Genomic DNA, 22,140 nt, shown 5'->3' on the forward strand with positions numbered 1-22,140 from the left:
GCACATCACCTGCCCCAGTTCTGGACTGGGACCGGTGGTGAGGAGTGTTTTTCTCAGTGTTCCAGCAGTCAGGACTGCTGGGAAGGCTTGTTGGTTTAGAGGAGGGAGGGAGAGGCGGGCGAGGGAGCCGAGCGAAGGCAGTGCAGTTACGGCATTGTGTGGGCTCAGGGGTGTTACACCGATGGCCAGTCTGAAGTGGTTTCTTTAAGTGCCTTTTGATAAACTGAGAAACAAACATCCAAAATAGCCTTTTTTTTTTAAAAAAAAAAAAAAAAAGCCAAGCCTGCCTAGCTGGGAGTTTAGGACAAAACCTGGGAGGAAGAACAGGAGAAATAAGCCCTCGCTGACCCCTTGAGACAGGGTGGGCAGAGAGGCTGGTCTGCAAGCGGAGCACCTGCAGCTGGGGGGAAGTGAGGAGACGTCACGGGACAGCTGAGGGACCCCATCACGGGACAGCCAGGAGCGGAGCGGGGGGAGGCCTGGACCCCGCTGCCCACCGCGCAGGGGCACACGCCGCTCGCCCGCACCCCCTCCTCTCCGAGCTCCGCGCCCCCAGCTTCGGTGCCACCCCAGCGGGCGCGTGTCCGGGCCCACCTGCCCTCGCAGGCTCCAGACCTGCTCCGCGGGACCCCCCGAGGGTGGGGAAAGGGGGTCTCTGCGCTCCTGCTCCGAGCCGCTGCCGCACCAGCCCAGCGCGATGCTTGGGGTGGCAGCGCCCTTTCCTCACGCGCAGCAAACCGCCCCGGCCTCCCGGCTGTGCCGGGGGTGGTTTTGCTTTGATGTTTTACCCCTCTCGAGCTCTATTCATGTCGTAGGGCTGATCCCTTCTGTAAGCACAGCTTCCACCGGTGGAGCCCTCGCTTTGCCTGAAGCAGATCAGCTTTGCCCGCCCAGCCCAGGTGATTTGGGTTTTTTTAAACTCTTGTTTAGTTTCTCCAGAAGCTTTTTGTTCCCCCCTAAAGTTCAGCTGCTGCACCAACAGGAGACTTTTTTCCTTTCGTGGGAAGCCGACCTCAGCCCCTGTGTAGGTTCGTGCTTTGAAAGGGTGTTTAGGTGTGTAAAGCGCTGAAGAGGCCAAGTCCTCTGGGTTTCACTACGAGTGAAGCACTTTTTGCCCGTTTAATTCCCTTTGAACGATCTCTGCGCCTCGGTCATATTTTACCATTTAAACACCTTTCAGTATTTACCCTTTGGGGCCTGCTCCCTGCTGTGTACCTGTTATTATAGTTCAGTTTTGTAGGCCTGAAGGTTTTTTGGGGTGATAAAAATCTAATAATTACATTAATGCAAAAAAAAAAAAAAAAAGAAACTTTTAAGAGGAGTTTTTTTTTATCCCAGGCTTCTTAACTTTTACTACGGGTATTTTTGTGGTGAGATAAAAGCATATTTTTGAGAACTACCCAATACCTAAGAGAACCTTTGCCTACTTGATTTTACCTGGAGAACAAACTAGAGAGCAAACAACAGAGCCGTGGTGATGTCAGAGGTCACAAAGCGTGAGTCAGACTCTCAAAAAAAGCCCCTTTTTTTCTTGAAGAGAAAAACAAACCAAAGAAAACACCCCCTCGCCGTGATGGGATGGTTTGGATTTTGCCTCTTCACTTCCTGCTCAGCCCCCTGTGGGTGCGAAAGACTCGCCAGCTCTCGGGCGCCCCGTGGGAGGTGGCTCAGCCCCCCCGCGGGGACCCCAGCCCACCCCCGGCAGTGCGGGGTCCCCACAGCACCCCCGATCACCCACATCTCCCCCCGCGGGGGGGAGCCAGGGGACACTGGCCGCAGCTGGAGGAAGGAGCCCCCGGAGCTCGCACCCGCTTGCCCAGCAAAGCCCCCCAGCAGCAGAGAGCCCGGCAGCAAAGGCCCGGGGAGCTGCTGGGCTTCGTGTGCTCCGGCTGCCTCGCGGGAGGGTTTCAGGGCCCGCTGAGGGGCTCCGGGTGGGCGTCCTGGCTCCTGGGGAGGCCCCAGCTGCTCTCCGTCGGCAGCGCTGGAGGGGTCAGGCGGGCACCAGGCTCCTGGGCCCAGCTGCAGCCTGAGGGGCTGGGAAGGGGCTGGGACAGGAGCTCGGCAGAGGAGATCCCTCTCCTGCACCTGACGTCGTGTCCCTTGCAGGCACCGTGGGGCTCCGTCGCTGCCCACTGGGCATTTGTTCCAGAGGTTTTCATGTGCTTGGAGAAGTTACTTTACCCTTGGAGATGACCCCTACTCCCTGGGGTGCACACCCTTAGCTGCAGCACACCCTGCCTTGGCCGATAATTACTGTCATTTACATATACCTGGGGAATCTGTAGCAGATGAAAAGCACAAACGGTCAAAACCCGAGGCTGTTGTAGGATAAAAGCTGTTGCACAACAGGCGTTTGCAGCACCTGAGGTGCGGAGTCTCCAGGGCTCCTGCACCAACCGATTCCGCCCGAGCCCCTGGGTGGTCAGGCCCCCAGCCCAGGCAGCAGCTGGTATCATTTAAGAAATCAAAGGTTTGTGTTGGCGGCCACAGTCATGCAAGAAAATTATTTCTCAGAAGAGCAAAATGCAGTAAATAGATCTCTAGATGTGTAGCTTAAGATGTAAAGGAATCTCTGTCTGATCGAAATGCTTTGTGAACGGGAGCTCAGCTGATGGTCCCAGCACTTCCACCAGTTTCTGCAGGATCTGGAGCGCTCACAGACCCCAGGATGGAATTCAGGGACTAGAACAGGAATGAGTGGTCCCATTGGTGCTTTTAAATCTGAATTCCCTTTCTGCAAATGCAACGTGGCGAATAGATCTTCAGCAACGGCCTCGTCTGTTTGTGGACCCCCGTAGTCGGAAGGGTGTGATGTTAACAAAGGCGGCACCAGCTGAACCCCAGGGCTGCGGGCTCCCGCGTTCAAGTCAGTCCCACCGTGGGCTCTGCAAACAGGTTGCTTGAACAACCAAACAGGCAGAAACCAAAGGCAAATAAATCCATTCCGTCCTGATGGGGGTGTTGCATGAATGCGAAGAGGCCGGGCGGGTTCGTGAGCCCACGCGGTTTTTAGGCGGAAGCGTCTGCTCGAGCAGCAGCCGGCGTCTCCTTGCCAGGCGCCCGCAACGCCGGCCGTTCCGCCAGCCAAATGCGGTCCTTGTGGGGGGCGGGAGGGGACCGGGCCAAGGGACAACTCGGATGGTTCCGGGAAGGACAGGCTGCGCAGCCTTGCCTGGGTTTTGCCTTCAGGTTTGAAAATCTGGACGTGTTACGTCACTGGCAAGAAGTGCCTTATTCCGTGAAGCAAGCAGGGAGCTGATGTCCGCTTCCTTGGGTTATCTCTCACCCAAAGCAAGAGGGTATCGACCCGACGGTACGGGCGTATCTGAGCTCTCACACGTTGTGTTTCAGCCAGTGCCTGTTACTTTTCGGGATGTGAGTTTCCTCAGACGCAGGAGTTAGCGGAACACGTAACCTCCTCTCTTAATTACGCGCTTTTTGGCACAGTTAGTGATGAAATGTAAAACCAAAATGGGTCACGAGGGAAATCCCCCTTCTCATAAGTGCCTCGAGGTGTATTTTTCTGAAAGCAATCCTTGTAATCACTGGAAATGGGAACTCCTAAAATGCTGTTTCTCCAGTGCAACTGCAAGTGCTTAAACGTCAGAACACCTTGCCCTCTCTTCCAAGCAAAATTTGGAACTTAAATTTACTTTTAAGGAGGTTTCACTGCTTCAGTTTTTTTAAAGCGCAAATTAAGGAGCAGCCGTGGTTTCTGTTTCCTCCTAAGAGGGTTCTTTTTGTGTCCACCTTTGCCAAAAACCACATTGGTATCGGGACGCCGGCTTTTCCTTGAAAGGCGAGGAACTCCAAGCCGTCCCGTCCCACGCACGCAGCTGCTGTGGGGCAGTGCTCGTTGGAGGAAGGCTGCCGTCGGTGATTTCTCCATCTTCCTCCCTTCCGTCGGGCTCCGCAGCAATCCTGGCAGCAGCAGCGCGGGCAGAGTGGCGGCGTCTGCGCCGTACCCGTCTGTAGGAGCGGATTCGGTCGCTCACTGCTGCGTTCGCCTTCAGCACCCGAACACGCGCCTTCAGATTCGCCCGCGGGGGAGAGGGTGCAGCGCCGAGCCCGGCGCCCGATTCTTTGGGGGTTAGGCTGCCCGTTACCGTAAGGATTTAAACTGGTTCTCTCGAGCTGCACTGAATTGTCCCCTTTCATAGAGAGCCAGCGCACCGCGGCAGGCACTTCAGGAGCTTCCGTTCAGCACCGACTGCCCAAAGCTTTACTTATCCGGAGTACGAAATTGTAAACCCCGAGGCAGAGCCTCCCCAGACGCCAGTTACTGCGTGTACGAGGCAGCGCCCGAGTTCGTAGCTGCTTCCACACAGAAATAAAGGCCCAGATCAGCTCATGAAATCTCGTGAACTGCGGGAGGAGGCACAGCAGTTACTCAGCAGAAAAAATTGGCTTCAGATACTGAGTCTTTGGGCCACGGTCGCGTCTTCCTCTTTGTATCTTGCAAGTTTGGTACTTTTGGTAAATTGGTGCCTCTCAGCCCTTTAGGGGGGGAATTTTACTCGGTTTAAAGGAACATGAAAATTATTTCTGGTAGTTTGGAGGGAGGTGGTTAAATGGTCACAGGCAGAGACAAGCAGCTCACTAGTACTTGTATTATTTCCTCTACAAATCCTGCCATTCATTGGCTTTTGAAGCCAGCAGCCATCGGAGATCCTCCTAGCCACAGCCAGCAGTTAAAGACAGGCCGAGAGCAGCTCAGGAATTTTTACTTTGGTTTTCAAAGTGCTTTTGCAGCGTAACTTTTGTGTTTCAGTGACGAGTTCCATGTTTTTATTCTCTGGGCTTAAGAGGGAGAACGGCTGAGGAAAGCCCCAACCCCAACACAGGCAGTACCTTCAAGACAAGAACCAGACCACTGTCCGTTTAAGAAAAACCAAACGTGTTGGATTTTATTATTTTTAGACCATTTAAAAAAAAAAAGACCAAAAGGATTTAAAAAACATCACTGTCTGATACACCCACTATTGTGTAAAAACACCCTAGATCATCGAAGCAAACGCATCATGTGCTCTCTTGTAGCCGTGAAGTCGCGGAACGGCTCGTAGCTGTTGCTGCAGTTAAGTGTGGTTTGTTTCCTCAGTTGGGCTTCTGCTTGTACAGGGCAAAATGTGGCATTTTCAGTACATTTGTAGTTCCCAGAGGTTTTGAAAGCTCATGGGAAGCAAAACTACTCTTTTTTACCCTTTGTGCTGTATTAGCGACTGCCGGCTCACAGAACACGTACCTGTTCGGCCACCTCCTGCTTTGTACTTTGCCGTCCCTCTGGCTGACTGAGGTCCTGCCAGGGTGACGTAGGAGCAAATAAAGGAGTTAAAAATGGCAAAGAAAAGCAAAGGCTGCTGTTGAAAAGAATCCTGCATCACAGAAAAACCCCCAAGATACGGCATTTACTTCCAAGTCTGTACTCGGTCCTTTGGAAACGGGTCCCCTGGAACGCTGCACCCAGAGCAGGGGCAGGTTTCCATCGCCATAGAGCAGCTGCTCTGTAAAGGACGACAAACTCGACACCAAAACCCCCAACCCAAGTCTCCCAGCCCCGTTTCGGAGCGCTGCTCGCGCGTCCTGAAAGCTTTCTGCGAAAGCGGCGCACGGGGCGGCTGCGGCGCTGCAGGGCCCGGGGCGGCGGGGGCGGCGCGCGCGGCTGAGCGGGGTTTGGCAGCTTTGTCAGGGCAAGGGAACGCTCGGCTGTAGCCAGGGCAGGGAGCGGGTCCTGCTGAACACCACCGCCAGCTTTCGGGGGCCTCGGGAACATTCCGGCCTCTCCAGAAAGCGGCTGCCATTAACCGCGGGTCAGCACGGCGCCGGCTGCCGGGGCACGGAGCAGAGGTGCTGGGCAGGGTCAGGCCGGGCGGGGGGCGCAGCCGGGAGGTGACGCGCGTCTGCGTCGCCCCGCAGCCCCGCACGGCCAAGGGCCCTCGAGGAAGACGTTCGCTGTGGCCGCGTAACTAGAAGAAAGGGCGAGGGCCTGATTTTGACTGTAAGAACCAAACCGACGCTGCCTGTCTAGGGAAGGAGTCCCGAGCAGTCGTCAGTACCTCTCCCTCCGTAACGGCCGTGTTTAGACACGCGAGGTTTCCTTGTCTAAGGCAGCCCCGGCCTCTAAAGGCCCTTTAAGTCGCTCTGCTGATCATCTGACATGCCACGAAACCCAGCGTCCTTCGGAGACAAGCGACACAGGCAAGGAAGGTACAAAAGCCGCGCAGCACATTTTGAAATCAAAACAGTACTTCATTAAAAAGAGACACATGAACGAGTCAATGTTTATTCTTTCTTCTCGCTATCCTCAGCGATAGGGTCTGCAGGAGGCTCTTCAACTGTCGCGCTGTTGCTCTCTGAACCAGTGTTGCTATCACTGGTTCCCTCCTCCGCAGTGCTATCGACCCCTTCTTGGCCGCTCTCCTTGTCATCTGGGGTAGAGGTTCCCTCTTCACCATTCTGCTGGTTTTCTGTGCTCTCCTCCGGGTGAGGCTCTTCTGTAATAAGATATTTCTCAGTGTCATTTACACGTCAATACATTTATTTAGGTTGTGCAACTGGAATTTAGGAAGAAACAGATTCTGTAATAAATCAGAGTATTCCATAGCAGTTATTTGTCACTTAGACTGCGCAGTGACAGTCACAGCTCTGGGACCTCTCCGTGCTTAGGGTGTATGTGGTCCTGCTCCGCGGCGTCCCGAGTCACCAGCAGCTGCCTGGCCCCAGAAGTCCACCCACGAGAAAGCCACGGGCCGCCCTAAACCAGCAGCACTAGAATTCACCCTCCTCCGTCCCCTTTTCCTTCCGCTCACACTCTCAGGGCAGCGGCTCCCTGAGGCTGGACACCGACACGCGCCGATACGGCACTTTCTAATGCCGAGTGCGGAACAGAGAAGCGCCTGCAGGTCAGCTCCTCAGAGCAGCACGGGAAGACGCGTGTCCTACCCCCCTGCCAGCCGCTGACGCTGGCACAAGGAGCACCCTCAGGTGCTCCTACGCTGCCGGTGTCTGTGAGGCGAGGCAGAACACAATTTCTTTTCCCCTGGGTACCCGACCCACAGCACCTCGCGTAGGGCTGGGCTGTCGTACCCTCGCCCCTTTTACAAGGGGGCAGTCTCAGGAGAAGAAAGCGAACGCCTGCATTCACCGAGTGAGCAGCGTTCCGACAGTCGCCTCCTTCTGAGGCCCCTCTAACAGCAAAACCCAGGGCGCTCCCCCGGCCGCGCTGACCCGCCGGGGATCCCGAGGCTGGTCCCCGGGCGCAGTTACCTGTCTCCATTGGAGCACTCTCCTCTTCTTTCTTCTCCTCCACCTTGTTAGCTGCCGGGTCTTCCTCAGTCGCCATGTTACTCTGACTGCGTTCCGCTTGCTCAGCGGCTTCTTTTTCCCTTTCCTCCTGCCTCTTGCGAGCCTGTTCCTCAGCTTGAGCGATTTCAGCTGCGATTTTTTCCATATCCACTTCCACCTTCAAACTGCATAACTAGCAATGAAGGAAAGGAAAGCTCTTTTATTGCCTCGGTTACACTGAGAAACAAAACGTCACTAAAACCCCCTCACGAGTTCAGTATTTCTACACGCAGCGTGATTTTCTGGATTTGACAAAATTTGTATTAAAAGCTTCGGTAACTGGGGAGGGAGATACAAGCGCATTGACAAGAAAGGGGGATAAACGACCAACCGAAACCTTGTCCCCTGAAGGCAGCCAAGGGCAGAGCAGCACGTTCTCCGCAGCGGCTTTAGGCCGCCTTCCTCGGGCTGCTCTCCAGTAAAGGCCACTGAAGGAGCACGAAACAGCGTGAACGCTGCACGCCGGCACCCATGCGCTCGGCCACCGCAGTCAGCGGTTGTGCGGCGCCATGTCACTGGATGCAGAACTGCACCGGAGCGGGCAGAGCACGTGTGCCATGGGCAGCCAGCAGATTCCTCACAGGAAGCCGAGGGAAGTGAGAGCCGTACCCTTTTAAGCTCGTTGTTAAAAGATTCTGTGCTTTCCAAAAACTTCCTCTTCTTCTCCTGGTGACGCTCCTCAATTTGCAGAAGCTCAGCTTCCAGTTTACGCTGGAAATGAAATAAATGGCGAGAACCTTACCATGCCGGCATCTGAGGAGCTGGGCAAAGTCTACAGCTACGCACAAAAGTATTTAGACCAACATTTTCAGATATACCCATATAATCTATAAACACCCTTATGCCTGCCTTCATCTCATCCCCAGCAGCTCAGGAGTTCACCTTGAGAAGCATGGACAGAAGATGGGTCTATGCAGTAATTCGGGACTGGCCAGGCACACTGTGGGTGAAAACCAGCACTTGTACTTGAGGTGAATCTTCCAACCTAAAATCTACGTGTTTTCTTTCACGTGATACCCCCCCTAGGTACACACCGACCTCCCATCGATTGCACTCTCATGCAGAAAGACCACAACTCGAAGGAAGGAAGGATCCCCCCTCCACCCTCTGACTCTTTTTCTGTTAATTAAAAAAAAGTGACACATCTCCAATTCTGGTCTCAGCTTTCTTCACCTACGTGGACACTGACTGCACCGACAGGGCCCTTTCGTTAACGTGCTGGCAGGTACAGGCACGTGCCCAAACCCCACAGCCGGGTGAACGTGCGAGCGTGACCTCACTAGTTTCCTTGTGTGCGCTGAACTGCCAATGACAAATGTTACAACGGGGAGGATTTACTGTAATAAAGAATCGTTACAGACAAGGTCCTGAGTCTTACGCTACCCGAAAGTCACAGCTCTGCCAGTACCTGTTCAACACAAGCCTGGCACTACCTACAGAAGGGTCAGGGGCAATAACGAAGAGCTACGCAATGAAGATACCCCAAAGAACAAAATACAGTTCAACGTGAATCCTGGTAACAGAAGGGCACAGAAGGTGACAGCTCCCAAGAGCAGCCAGAGATCAGCTACTTGAGCGGACAGAACCCTGACACCCAACAAGAGTAGTCATGTCGACGATCAAATGATCCGAGACTTGGAGTACAGCCCAGCCCCACTATGTTTTAGCTGCCTTCGTATCGTTTATCTTTACCTGATGAACCATTAAAGACTGAACCTGGCGTTTAAGAACTTGCATTCTGGCTGTGGTGACAACAGAGCGGACATCGGGCACCACGCTTTCGCTCAGTATCTCGCTGATGAGACGATGGTTTCTTTGGAAACGAGCTGTGGCTGTGTGCTTCATAGAAAATCCATCATCGTAATCTGAAACAAGAGTTTTAAGTGTGATAATGCTTTAATTCCACAGAATGAGTACCAAGCCTAATGACACTGTGCCCACATTACCACTAATTAAAACCAAAATAAACCCCTGGTGCCAGTCACTGTCGTGTCACAGAGTTCAGACTAATACAGAACCTCGGGTAACCAGAAAAAGAGACGGTACGAGGACAGAACCCACCTACCCTGGCACCGCTCTAACAGCCAGGATTTGACATGTGTTTCCCACGTGTCTGAAATTTGGACCGACCAAGTCATTCACTGTGCTGCTCTCCACGTTTCCAGGGTAAGAGGGGCTGTTCATACACCGAATCAAAACCATTCCTGATTAATCGTGTTACCAGAACAACCAGTGCTAAATACCAACAGGAGAGAGGCTCCTCTGTGAACAGCCTTTGTAGCACAGATCAAAGAGGCTTCTTCTTTTGAACCACTGAGGAATGAAAGCATGAAGCAGCGATACATGTTTACTCATCACTGAAAATTCATAGTAATGTATTAAGAGTGTTCAGTTACTATTTACTGATTTATTTTTAGTAAATGCAGTTCTGTAAAGAGCAGTCACTGAAACCCCCACAATTCAGGAGAGAGCACACAAGCACACAGGTCAAGGGCTGGTCTCCTTACAGCTTCTTGCAGAGAAAAGCAGTTAAAGGAAGCCCGGCAGGAACTGAGCTGTCTCGCCCGACGTGCATCTAGAGGACTGACTACAAAGACCCAGGAATATTTCAGGTCCAGGATTTTTTTTTCCTCCCCAATCAAATTCAAAGAGCTTCCAGTTCATGGCAAGGTACTGAGCTTTAGCAATTTTGATCGAGTCGCAGCATTTAACGTGAACTCCAGCATCATGGATTGCACCAGGACTCATTTCAAAAGTAAAATTCAGTTTGATGCCACAAAGCAGAATGAAATAACGTGCTTTCCTCCATCTAGCAGCGCTCAAAAGCTTCTAGCCCAGAGAAGACAGAAGTCTTCCTAATTTTCTGTATTTCTGTAAGGAAAGCTGGCAAAGCCTCTCCACATAATAATAATAATCAAAACGCAGTCTGCAGTTTTGGTATCAAGAACCTGTCTGCAAAACAGACTCAAAAAAAAAAATTCAGGTCAAACCAATTAGAATTGAAAGCACAGGAATTAAATAGCGTTAGATATTAGTGAGGAAACAAACTCAGAAGAAACTTCCCTGAGTATAATTTGTATCTAGTCGAGTACTCCAATCAGTTAAGCAACAAGTATGAATTAGCCTTCAGAATGACATCATGGAGAAAAGTCCAGAAGTTGAATTTATTTTACATCAAGTTCTCCTAATGGAGATCACTCTCCAGCTATTCACGGACATCTTCAGGAGAACCCCAACGGATCGCGCCAGGAAGTACCAGCAGAGGAGGAGGAATAAGCACACGGGTGTCCTGAGCGCCGTGCCTTTGCCCCCTTGGCAAGGTCCCTTTCACCCTGAAGGTCCCTGATCCTAACGACACGCGGGACCGGCCGGAGGGAGGGAACAGCTCCGGCACAGCCATCACCTGCTCGTTTGTCCCACTCAGGGCCCAGCGCAGCTGGGTCTGGCCGAGCCCCTCTGGCCCAGCTGGCCCAGGGCAGGATTTGAGGTCCCCAGACAGCAGCTACTGCAACACAAATACATTTACATAAATTTTGCAATTACTCAAACTGGGGAAAGCGCCGTTTGTCAGGAGCTTTATCTCAAGGGTGTGCTTTTACAAGGGGGGAGGAAAAAAGGGTGGAGCTGACTGAGTACATTTTTCACCCTCAGGTCTGAACAAGCATTTGGTCGTGAATTCCAAACAGGCATCAGGTGCAGGGGCGCGAGTCGCCCCGCTGGGTGGGGTGCAGTTCCTTGCACTCCAATAAACTGTCAGAATTTTCTCATCACCTCGCCAACAGCAAGGGTAACTCGGTTTTATAAGCCATCTCAGATGACAGCTGTGAACACACGCAACGTTCGGGTGCTGGTAACCACCCCAGAACTCTGCCCGTCAGAATTATGTCCTGCTGGCAATAAAGCACCACATTCCACTCGAGCTGGGTTCGATCAGGCATCTCACCTCTTAGAGCGCGCACGGTAAAGCCATTAGGGAGCTCTAAGCAGACTTGTGTGCTTTGAACCGTAACTGGCTGAAATCACTCTTGCCACTGGCCTGCCACCTTAGCCTGTGGAAGCAGGAGTCGGTGTGGGCTGTGGGCAATCCAGGGGCGTTACGGGCACCACACCAGGCGGGCGGCACGTCCGGCACCGCCAAAGCCGTACGCTGGCGGTTCTCCGTCCCTGCGTCCGCTGCCCTACGCTGTCGGTCCTGCAATGACACTCTCGCGGGACGTGCACACAAATCCCTTTCTGCTTACCGTCGGGATCTTCTGCGGGCTGGATGCTCATGTAGGGTTCCCCCTTCTCCATGCGCGACTGCCTTTGCCGGCTCTCTTCTTCCAGCGCAGCCTCGGCACGACTTTTTGCGTTGATGTAGGCCAGGTAGGCAGGGGAGTTATGGTAGGCCTTCATGGACTCATTGTACTCTATCTGAAACGTGACCAATACCGTTTGATTGCACCATTGGACGATGCCAGACTGGACAGAACTGCAGTCTGTAGGACTCAAACTGTAGTACAGACAAAGCGATGGATTGGGAATCACCTGGCTGATACACAAATGACCACATTTTCTGTCTTTCCTTTTACAAATCAGAACTTCTTCCATAGTCATTCAGGTTTTAAACATACTAGCTGGGCTTTTGGGTACGTTCCAGTTTTAATACCTGACAAGTCTTACGATAGTTTCGTTTTTTGGGATTTAAAAAAATCGAACACCTCAGAACAAGGTATTTACGATCAGATGAACTCTGATAAGATAAAAAAATGAGATAACTTAAAATATTCTCAGTAATTCTCTGGATTTCTAACTAGATCTTTGATTCTGATTTCTTCTCTTTCCTTATTCCAGTATGCCACGAACCAGTTTTCAAAATAACTTACGATTGTTCCATTCTTTGGCCCATCCCTGCACTGGGATGATACAGAATGCTGCAGCCAGACTACTGTCTCCTCCTGGTAGCAGGACTGCACCACTATTTTCACCTTCTTTGAAGCATTTTTCCCTTTGAATTGCTTTCTTGAATCTCACTTTTAAAATTTGCCAAGTCTAGAATTTGTACAGTGATTTGAGGTATTTCCAATGAAAAATGTGACAAACTACAATATTGTTAAAAGCACCTAAATGTCTTGTTTTCTGTATGATTAGGACTGGAACCCTTCTACCTAGGCACTGTAAAAATACAAACAAGATGGCCCCTGCCCCAAGGAGCTTACAATCTAAACAGCATTACCAAGTTAAAAAATAGAATTCCTTGATTATTTTTCTGCTAAGAGCATCCGGCTTTGAAGTGCTTCTCTATTGACTTGGAACAAAACCAGCTTAGGTTTGAGCAGGTTACACGCAGCCTCAGATGCCTCAGGGTTAAGCACCGCACAGCAGCTGGACAGGTTTCCCTTTGTTCCTTAGGATCACAGGAACAGGCTTGTAAAGGTCCTCAACACTTACCACCCTCGACACAGGAGGTAGCTGGCATCTTTTGTCATTAAGATCAGTAAAAACAAGACAAAACCACAAGAAAACCCTAGAAGTGGTAGCATTGTTCTGTTAAGAAACAAAACACTACGCCATAGCGTGGAGTCACACCGCATTACACCACGAACACCAAACCCTACGTGACTGGAAGCCTTTTATGAACACGTTCATGACAACAGCAGTAGTTGCAGAGCACCAGATCTGAAAGAGGATTTTGGTGTTGAGACAATCTTTTCAATACTGATGTTGTACAATCAAATCCATTCATTAAACAGTTAAAATCGACACTCAATTATAAATACTTCATTTTGAATTAGGTCTAAAAACTGACCAGTCACAGTTGAGGTACAGTTATTTAAAAAACTCTAAAAGCCGTGTCAGGACACACTTCCATCTAAGTTACATACAGGGGTCTCGTGAATGCCTCATACACCACTGCATGGGTAAGATGAATTTTTCTTCTCAGACCAGTTCCTAGAAGAATCAGCTGTAATAAACATCCCAGATTTCTTCCATTTACCTTTTCAGCTTCATATTCATTCAAATACTCTTGCTTCTCTTCATCAGTGAGATCTCGCCACATTCCTCCAATAATCTTGCCAATTTCCCATAACTTCAAATCAGGATTGGACGCCTTCACTTGGTCCCAGACCTTAACAGAAACAGCTGGAGCTTTACTAATGATATCTAAATACTTCCAAATTAAACATTTTATATTGTCATCTCAGTGTTCTTTCTGGAATCACCATGAAAAACAGGATTAAGTTAGGAATGAGTCTGGCTAAACTAGCTCGATTATTTTCTGGGGCAGGAAGTCAGTAGGAAGCCATCTACCGAAACAGGCAATTGCTGAAATGGCTTTGGTTTCATGAGAATATTGCCTTTAACCCTCTTAATTCTCTTCTTAAATGCACATCGCTGCATCTCTGGGAAAAAAAAAAATGCTACTGAGTAAACACATCCAGCAGTAGATTATGATAAAGAGCACTGAGCTTTTCAGATCAGAATGTAACATTTCAAAATATTTTTCAGTCTTGCTGATCAATTTGAGTTCCAACAAGTTCTGACTCCACCAAAAGAGTTTCTAACTTTATAGGGGAAGAGAAAAAAAAAAAAAAAAAAAAAGGAGAGCTGCCAGTGTTATTTCTTGCTGCGCCACTTGACTTTTTTTTTTTTGTTGAAGGTTTTTTGCCTACGACAGACATGCTGGTAAAGATACTTTACCAGAAGTGGAAGAAATTCCTTCTGGCTCACCCGCTTCAGACAGGCTGACATGCCCTCCCCATGCCCCTCAGATTTCAGACTCCCCAAGAGTCTCTCTCCTACTTTCTGTCAAACAGTTCACAGAATAGCGAAGTACACGTTGCCACAGGCTAGGGTGGTGAAGGAGCACATGCAAAGTCCACTCATTGCTACTCTTCAGTCCAGCTACAGCACTGTACCAAGCCCAGTATACCGCAAGGAATACTTCCTTTATATAAAAAAGTTCTGTCAGTAAGTCACAGGAACTTCTGAATGTGGCAGGGTGGATCCTTGAGAGCAGAGACAGTGGTAGGAATTATCATTTTAGAGAAAACCTTTCCCCCCAGAGACTGGCAACGGTATGAACAGGCTACTGCTGCCTTTATTCTGAAGGGCAATGCATCTGTACTTTACAATTCCCTTCAAAGGATGTGCAGGCTGTTAGAAGTAAGAGTTTAGAAGCTGAAACTAAGATAATAGCGATTAATTGTTAGCACATACGAACACTAGCTTTTATTGTTACTTGTTCGACACTCTATACCCACCTTCCGGCTGTACCTCATGTAGGGCATCAGGGGCTTGTCTGGGGGTTTGGGGGGCTTTGGAATGGTAATACCCGAGGAAGCCTACAAAAGAACCAATACAGCCGTGCGTTAATGGGATCGCTGGGAGCTTCTGCACACGCTCGGTTTGGAAAACACTCATTCTGTGCAGTTAACCCGAACCAACCCCCCCACACCCCCACCCTCCCCCCCCCAAGAGAAGCAAGCAACATCGCCAAAAAAATGACCCAAACTGCGAACAGGCACTAGCTAGAGCTGGTCCTCACAGTAACATCTGTCCAGTTCAAGTTTGTCCTTCTAGCTGTAACTTTACAGAGGGGTCACTAGGTAAATCGTCAAAAGGGCTCCAGGTTCTTAGGACCGACATACACGGCTTGGGAACCTACGTGGAAACACCAGCCCCAGCGGGTTGGTTTTCTCACTCCTGATGAGCAGTTTTACCTGTTTTGACAAATTTAATGTGGCTACTGTACAGGTGAAAAAAGATAAAGAACATTTAAGAGCATGAGGTTAGAGATGTTATTCTCATTTTCCAATCATTTTAGCAATGTATTTGTCTGCAGAATTTTTGTCAGTGGTTATCTGGAGCCAGTTAAACTCCTCACTGCCAAAGGACAGCAGCCCCACGGGAGCGAGTGGCCACGGTGTGCACCGCCTGCGCCCAGGCTGCGCCGGCCTGGCCCGTCCTCCTGGGCTCTCTCTCGCACCGGGGGACAGACACTCACTGGTGCTGATGGAAGGCTGCTGCCCCCCTCTTGTCCCCTCGATCCTCCAACACCTGGCAGGGCTTTCTCCTCCTGAAGCAGCCAAGGGCAGGTTCTGAACACCTCCACCCTCCAAGCCCTGACAGATGCGAGGAGTTCTAGTGACTGAAGTGGGAGCATTGTCAGAAAAACAGGAAGCAGTTCCGAGGTTTTTCAGGACTACGGCCACAGAGAAGCAAATACTTGTATTTGGCCAAAGGCTCACGTTCAGTGTTCAGCTTTCAAATTTCTCCTCTTGATTATTTTTTGGTTTGCTGAATTTATGGAGCTCTATGAAACAATGCATACAGAATCGTGTATAAATAATGTACATGAGGTATATGCATTACCAAAATGTATACATAGATACACATACAGATGGACTTGAAAAACATTAACGGAAATTGTTTAATGCTTTTAAATTAACAGGAATTTAAAGACACCATACATATACCCATATATGCATGGCTGAGAAGGCTGTATATGCTTATGACATACAGAAACAATGACAGTTCTCAGACAAAACCTAACTTACTCTGGCATAGGGAAAAAGGCCTATGTTCAGACAGCGCCTTCAGCCAAGCTCCTACTTGTTTGGGGAAGGTCTTCTCTGTAAACGTGTTAACCACCAGATGAACCTCACACATGAAGTTTGAAAGAAGGCTTAGAGCAGAGCGGCACAAAGAGTACACTTCATTAAAAGCACCGTGCATTTGTCCCTTGAGAAATCTTTACACTGTGTTCCACGAGGTAGAAAGTTTTACATGAAAAACCTTAAAGTTATGAGAATTACAGAAACTTTAAAGAAAAAATAAATCAAGGATTTGATCTATTTCTGTTAGTTATGAAAATGTGACACTTCCAGTGTCTCTTTTTTTCCTAACTGCGTCCAACGCTCAGGACTCGATCTGCCTTTGAAAGCAGCTGTCACCTCTCTCATCTCTTGACTCCATCTCACTGTTCACTCCACGGAAACTGACTGTAACATCCTTTTCCACACACTGACAGAGTACCTAAGATCTGACTCTATTTTATTATCAGCGCACTTGTTGAAAAAATAATTGCTGAACTTGGGACTTTGCAGCTATTACCAGACTAAGACTGGAAAGAAAAATAAAGGCCTGCATCTCTTGCATGGCTCAACAGCGTGATGCAACTATGATCAACGATCTCCAGTCTGCAAAACGTTCTTCCTTATTTTTGTGCCAATAAACCTCAACAAAATGAGCGGTTCCCTCCCTCCAAGGATTTGCACCCACGCTGCAGAACTCTTCCCTAGGCATGCAGCGGTCACCGAAGACCACAAAGTCTGTTGTCTTGGCGTTCTGCACCGTGCACCATTACCACATTTTTTCCCTGCTGAGCAGAAGTCCATTGTCCTGCAAAAGGTTTCAGAGTGAAAGGGAAGGGGGGTGGGGGTGGGGAATAAGAAGCAGAAGTCACTTTTTGTTTTCATAAAGGAGTGGCAGCAGCCAAGACTCAGAAGAACCTAACTCTAAAGCCATTTCTGGTCAATTCCTGTTGTTTGCCGGATGATGTAATAGTTGATTCTCCTACCGTGACCCGGCTGTTGGTGCCCGGGTTCCCTCCCAGCCTGTAGTTGTTGTAGGCCAGATGGCTGTATGGATTGTATCCCACAAACCCTGGTGTGCTGGGCATTTGCTGATGGAAACAAATGAGACAAAAACACGAATGAGAAATGAGCTCAAACGAGGAAAACACAGAAATGAAAATGAACTGCAATATGGCATGCAAAAGCAACCAGAATTTAAACAAGCAAATGAGGTGTAGCAGTTGGTATCTTCTCAACATACAAGAGTTACTCCGGTATAAACCTATTAAGGAAACAGGATTTTTAAGCAAACGTGTCGCTACAGATTTCTGGCTGAAGCTGGTGATTTTACTTCTGTTAAGTGTGCAGCTTGTTTAAACAAGTATTCTATAAATCCAGCTCATGGCTAATAAAATTTTCCAACATAAGCCACCAAGTAATTCAGAAAGACTCTTGTATCCCAAGGGTTAAGCTTACAGGCAACACAGCACACAGTAATGGGGCAGAAATCCCCAGTATCAACATTTACTACCCCAGTGAGAATCCCTGTCTGCTTTTCTTCCCACCAACATTAACTGTCAATAACCAGGGGGAATCTCTCCAAGCCCCATCTGTGCACCGCTACCAGTATCTGAAGGCTCTCCTGGTGGTTTGCAAAATTTAAATATTTTGGGGAACTGGGATGAGAAAGCAGGGAGAGGAGACAATCCCCAGGGACATCCTTCTGTCACGAGGTAGTCTGCAGTCCGACAGAGTCGAGGAACTGCTGCAGTAACATCTACAGGTTAGAAACCACAAACTAGTCTTAACAGATCACTGAATCCAAGACAATTCAAGAAGTTACATCTTTATTTGTTCTTGAAAGTGGACCAATTTGTTCTCACCTCAGTAATGCAGAGAAAAATCTTGTCTCTTTACAACCCCTTCTCACCGATCATGTAGATACAATCAGTATCAGAAGGTTCACTGTTTCCCCTCCTCACACAAATCTCTCCCCTGCCTTTTTGCATTATCCATCGCTTCCTGACCAAATTTTGTCAGAAAAAAAAAAAATCGATCAGCTATTTAATAGTAATTGTGATCAATCCGGACTGTGGCAGCCCCGTCATCCCACTAGGATTCATGGCATCCTGTGGTGTTTCTAGACAGTTAAGTGTCATCAGCGCAGTGTCCCGCTCTTCAGGAGCACTTGGGCCCTAACAAGGACCATATTCCAAAGGGCTTTTACAGGGGTTTGCTGACCGGACCTGTTCTAGATGGCAGTTACAAAAATTCTACAAATAGGTTGAGGACTCCAAGAACCAAGGTATGACAAAACCAAACGCTGAACAAAAATAACCTAGAAACTAAACTGCATTAACTTGTGAAGTTTTCAAGTACCTGTAGACACCCTGTAATCAGTTTATTTCTAAACACAGTAACATTATCCTTTAACAGTCAGCCTGCAAATGTGTATTTTATCGCCCAACTTTCTGGACTCGCTCACAGCAGTTGACATTTACTCAGTCCACGTGCCTGCGATCGTGACAAAGACATTCACTAGTGAAGAAGACGCCATTTTACTGGAGTTTTCTGTATTACCATAACAACAGGGTTTGAACATGTTGAGCTACACCTCTTCAATAAAATCAGGTGACAATTGTAATCTCCGTCTGCTTAAGTCTTTATTTCTGCAAGACAGGATTTAAATGTTACAAGGAACTACCTTGCATTACACGGAGAATTCTCACTGCAGCTACAAACTGCAGTTACAGGAACTACTGGTATTGGGTTCACTGTGGTAACTGGAACTGGCTGTGGAAGAACAAGCAAGGTTATTTGTCTACGTTTACGCCTTGTGTCAGCGGAGCACAGGCCATTGCCTCACGGGCTGGGAGGACACAGGGAACGCACGTCACCAGCGGCGGTTTTGAGATTTGTTTCACGTCCCCTCCTCAAGGCCTGACGTGACTACACCGACCACGTCAACGTGCACCGTTTGACACCAGCCGCCTCCACGCTACGTCCCACGGGAACCGCACACGTGCAGGCCCAGCTCTCGGTGCAGGAATCCGGCCCCAAGAGCGGGCGCCGCCACGTTCCTTCTAACACTGGCACAAATCTAAGGTGTGGGCAAAACGAAAGCTCTGAAGAAACTATGCCAGGCAAGTTTTATTTATGCAAATTTTTAAGACCATATTAGGTCCTTTTCAAGCCTCTTTAAAGGTGAGGCGTGGCACAGCACATTTGAAGGACCACGTTTCACCTACATCCCATCCTGCAGTTTTCATCCCAGATACAGAGATCGGGGAGACTCTGTTGGCTAAGTTTTCAAATTTTCTTTGGTAAAAAACTTGCACTCTAGCATCTTTGCTCATTCTTCTGTATCAAAGGTTTGCAGGAACGCTCCATGGGAGGTGCATTTGCTCTCAAACGCTCCTGCCCCCAGCATCCTGGTGCTTCAGTACCTCTTTACACATGCGGGAATGCCACTGGACAGGACTCAGAGCTACTGTCTGTGGTCTCCTGTGTCACTCCACACCACTTTACTAGAAAGTAAAATATTTCTCATGCCATAGACTCCAAAACATACGTGATTTCAAGAAATTTGAGTAAGACTGGCATCACCAGTGCTTCATTATTCTGACCCAATACAGCAGAATTTTGCATACTCCTGCATTCCACTGAAAAATCAGCCGGGTACAACAGAAATATTAAAAAACGCACTGTTTGCCCACGATTCGGGAGCAAGTTGAGCAGGAAACTTTAGAATTAAATATATCAGTTTGTTCTCAAATGTTCCAATATACTGTTAAAACCCACTGAGAATAATTTCAGACCAGCTGTTTACAGAAAGGTAAGTATCTGCAGGATCTAGCCTTAGAGGTGAAACAAGTTTATTCAGCTTCTCTCTCATAAGCTGCTTAAAAAAAAAAAAGAGAGAGATTAATTTAAACAATGCATATCATATTAATAATGAAATACAACTAGCTTGTGTTTCCAATACAGGAAGGTGATGCAACCCCGTAATTACTGCTCTGGTAAGTTATTAAAGGCTCTATTACCAGCTCAGTGTTAATGAGAAAAATCACTATACTTACGGTTGCAGGAGCTGGGGTAGGAGGTGGGGCATAAGATGGCCTTTCTGTTAAGATATAAACGTAAGCAAATTTTTTTCTTGAAAATTTGAACGAATTCTTTACAAAGCATTGCGGTGGCAAACATTTTAAAGTGACTTACAAAAACAAGACAGAAATCCTACTCTCAGAGACTTTGCATTTTGCCACTGAAGAGCGCAAAGCAAAGAACACAAGAGAAATAAAAAAAGAAAGAAAAAATGTCAAACCACACCACTGCTACCTTGCTAGCCTTTTATTTAGGCGTGAGACTGAAGAAAATGAAATCCATTTATAGGCATATCAATTAAAAAGAGGGTAAGCAAAAATGCAGTGAAACAGGACTTGAAAGCAGCTGCGATATTCTGACTTCCTACAAAAACAATATGCCAGAAATCAGCCACGGCAAGATTTAAGGCCAAGAGTTTGGTCAGAAAGGACTACACTTCAGGTCGTTCCTTTTAACGCAAGGAATAACAGGGTTCTCTCACAAACAGGTTCTGCTGAACCAGATCTTTAATTCACCAAGTTAAAGGAAGAAAAATCTGAAAACTTACTTGACATTTTGATAGGCAAATTTTCAGCCGCCTGACATTATATTTGTACTTCTGAAAGACAAAAAAAGAGTATCATGCCATTAAGTATTATGCCTTTGCCTCCCCAAATCTTTGAAGTGTCAATTATTTCAGTTGCCATTGATTACCAAAAAGGTTGCCAATTTTGAACTTAAGATAAAGGAGCTTTTAAAAACTAAGGTGAAAAAAGATGGATGTACTTTCCAAGGGATCTGGCCTTAAATAGCTGTGAAATAACACTCAGGTTTATGTCACCTTGATGCTAAAGGTTTTCACCATATCTATTTTCCCCCTTAAAAAATAAAAAGGCTACACCCCATTAGTTTACACTGACTGGTAACGTATAGATGACCAAATGATCTCCTTTACGCGGTACAAAAAAAAAAATTGCCAGCGCACACGACAGAAGCGGCATCACAGGCGGCGGGATGTGAGAACACCCAACCTCCCGGCCACCAGCCCGCCGGTGCGCACGGAAGAAGCGCTACTGACAAAGCGGTACTTTTTTGTCCCGGCCTTCCTCCTCAAGTAACTCCACCGAAGTCGCCGCTCAGTCGGACCCCCTTGGAATTCCCGATTCTCCACGTGCCAGGCTCCGAGCGCCCACAAACTCTTCAACACGGGACCGCCCAAGTCCACGGGGAGGCCGGGCGGGTGCGGGGGGCGGCAGCCAGGGCAGCGCCGGCACCGCCGCTCCCCCCGCGCCTTGCCCCGCAAAGCACTACCCCCCCCCCCCGGGGGTCCATCCCCCCTCACCCCCCCCCCGCCCCGTGCCGCACGGCGGGGCCGAGCGCGCACCCCGAGCCGGCTGCTGGAGACGCCCCCGCAGCCCCCGCCGAGCGCGGCAGCCCCCCGCCCCGTCGCGACCGCACGTGGAGGCCGCAGCCGCCGCTAACGGGGGGGGGGGGGGGGGGGGGGCTGGGGCCTGTTCCCTCACCCCCCTCCAGCCAGGCCGCTCCCTGGGCCGCGGCGCTCCCCTGCGCCTGCCCACCCCGCAGCTGCCGGGCCGGGCGGGCCGCCCCCACCGGGCGCCCCGGCCCCGACTCACCCGCTCCGGCGCCGGCCGCGCTCCCTTTGTTCCCCACCAGGCCGGGGCGGCGGCGAGGACTGCGCCTGCGCGCTCCGCTCCGCACTTTCGACACGCCGCCCCCGCCTTCCCCCGCCCGCCGGCCGGGCCGCTGAGGGGGGGGCGGTTTCCGTGCTCTGCTCGCCCCGGGACCCCCGCCGGGCTGAGGGTTTCCCCGCACCCCTCTGGGGGCGGCGGAGGCCGGAGGGGGCTGTGGTGAATCTGCGGGACGCAAAGGGTGCTGCGCGGGGGGTGCGGCCCCGCCCCGCCATTACTGGGAAGGAGGCACCGCCTCGCCCGGCCGGGGATGTTACCGGTGCTCCCGAGGCACCGTGCGGGCCGGGCTGTGCCTGCCGCGGACTCGCAGTCTCCGGTAGCCCCGATAGCGGGCTCGTCCCCTTCGCCCCACGACAGCACGGGGAAGGTGCGGGCGGGAAACCGTCCCGCCTTCCCGTCAGCGCTTTCCACAGGGAGGCGAACCCGCTTCCCGCCTTCTAGCACAGCCG

General features: G+C 49.8%; 1 protein-coding gene across 3 annotated transcripts; it reads right to left on the bottom strand.

Annotated features, from left to right (window-relative positions):
• Positions 1-6,266: 6,266 nt before the first annotated feature.
• Positions 6,267-21,662, bottom strand: SMARCE1 (SWI/SNF related BAF chromatin remodeling complex subunit E1). 3 transcript variants are annotated; one of them, XM_086478029.1, is made up of 11 exons: positions 21,617-21,662; positions 20,551-20,601; positions 19,979-20,022; positions 16,904-17,008; positions 14,586-14,666; positions 13,319-13,450; positions 11,583-11,754; positions 9,034-9,206; positions 7,951-8,052; positions 7,264-7,474; positions 6,267-6,491 (listed from the first exon to the last, which is right to left on the bottom strand). In XM_086478029.1, the coding sequence occupies exons 2-11, from the start codon at positions 20,555-20,557 to the stop codon at positions 6,280-6,282; spliced, it is 1,239 nt and encodes a 412-aa protein (XP_086334155.1). In that variant the 5' UTR covers positions 20,558-20,601; positions 21,617-21,662; the 3' UTR covers positions 6,267-6,279. The 3 variants fall into 3 exon arrangements, with proteins under 3 accessions (XP_086334155.1, XP_086334157.1, XP_086334156.1); XM_086478031.1 differs by lacking the exons at positions 20,551-20,601; positions 21,617-21,662 and having other exon boundaries at positions 19,979-20,023; XM_086478030.1 differs by lacking the exons at positions 19,979-20,022; positions 20,551-20,601; positions 21,617-21,662 and adding an exon at positions 18,604-18,626.
• Positions 21,663-22,140: the final 478 nt, after the last annotated feature.

This window comes from Leptosomus discolor, chromosome 25, assembly GCF_034619465.1.
Source record: "Leptosomus discolor isolate bLepDis1 chromosome 25, bLepDis1.hap2, whole genome shotgun sequence".
Classification (NCBI taxonomy): domain Eukaryota; kingdom Metazoa; phylum Chordata; class Aves; order Leptosomiformes; family Leptosomidae; genus Leptosomus; species Leptosomus discolor.

Coding starts and splice junctions, on each gene's coding strand:
- SMARCE1 (XM_086478029.1), bottom strand. Junction 14,667..16,903: donor GCACCAACAGCCGGGTCACG/GTAGGAGAATCA, acceptor GTTCTTTTGTAG/GCTTCCTCGGGTATTACCAT. Junction 13,451..14,585: donor ACATGAGGTACAGCCGGAAG/GTGGGTATAGAG, acceptor GTTTCTGTTAAG/GTCTGGGACCAAGTGAAGGC.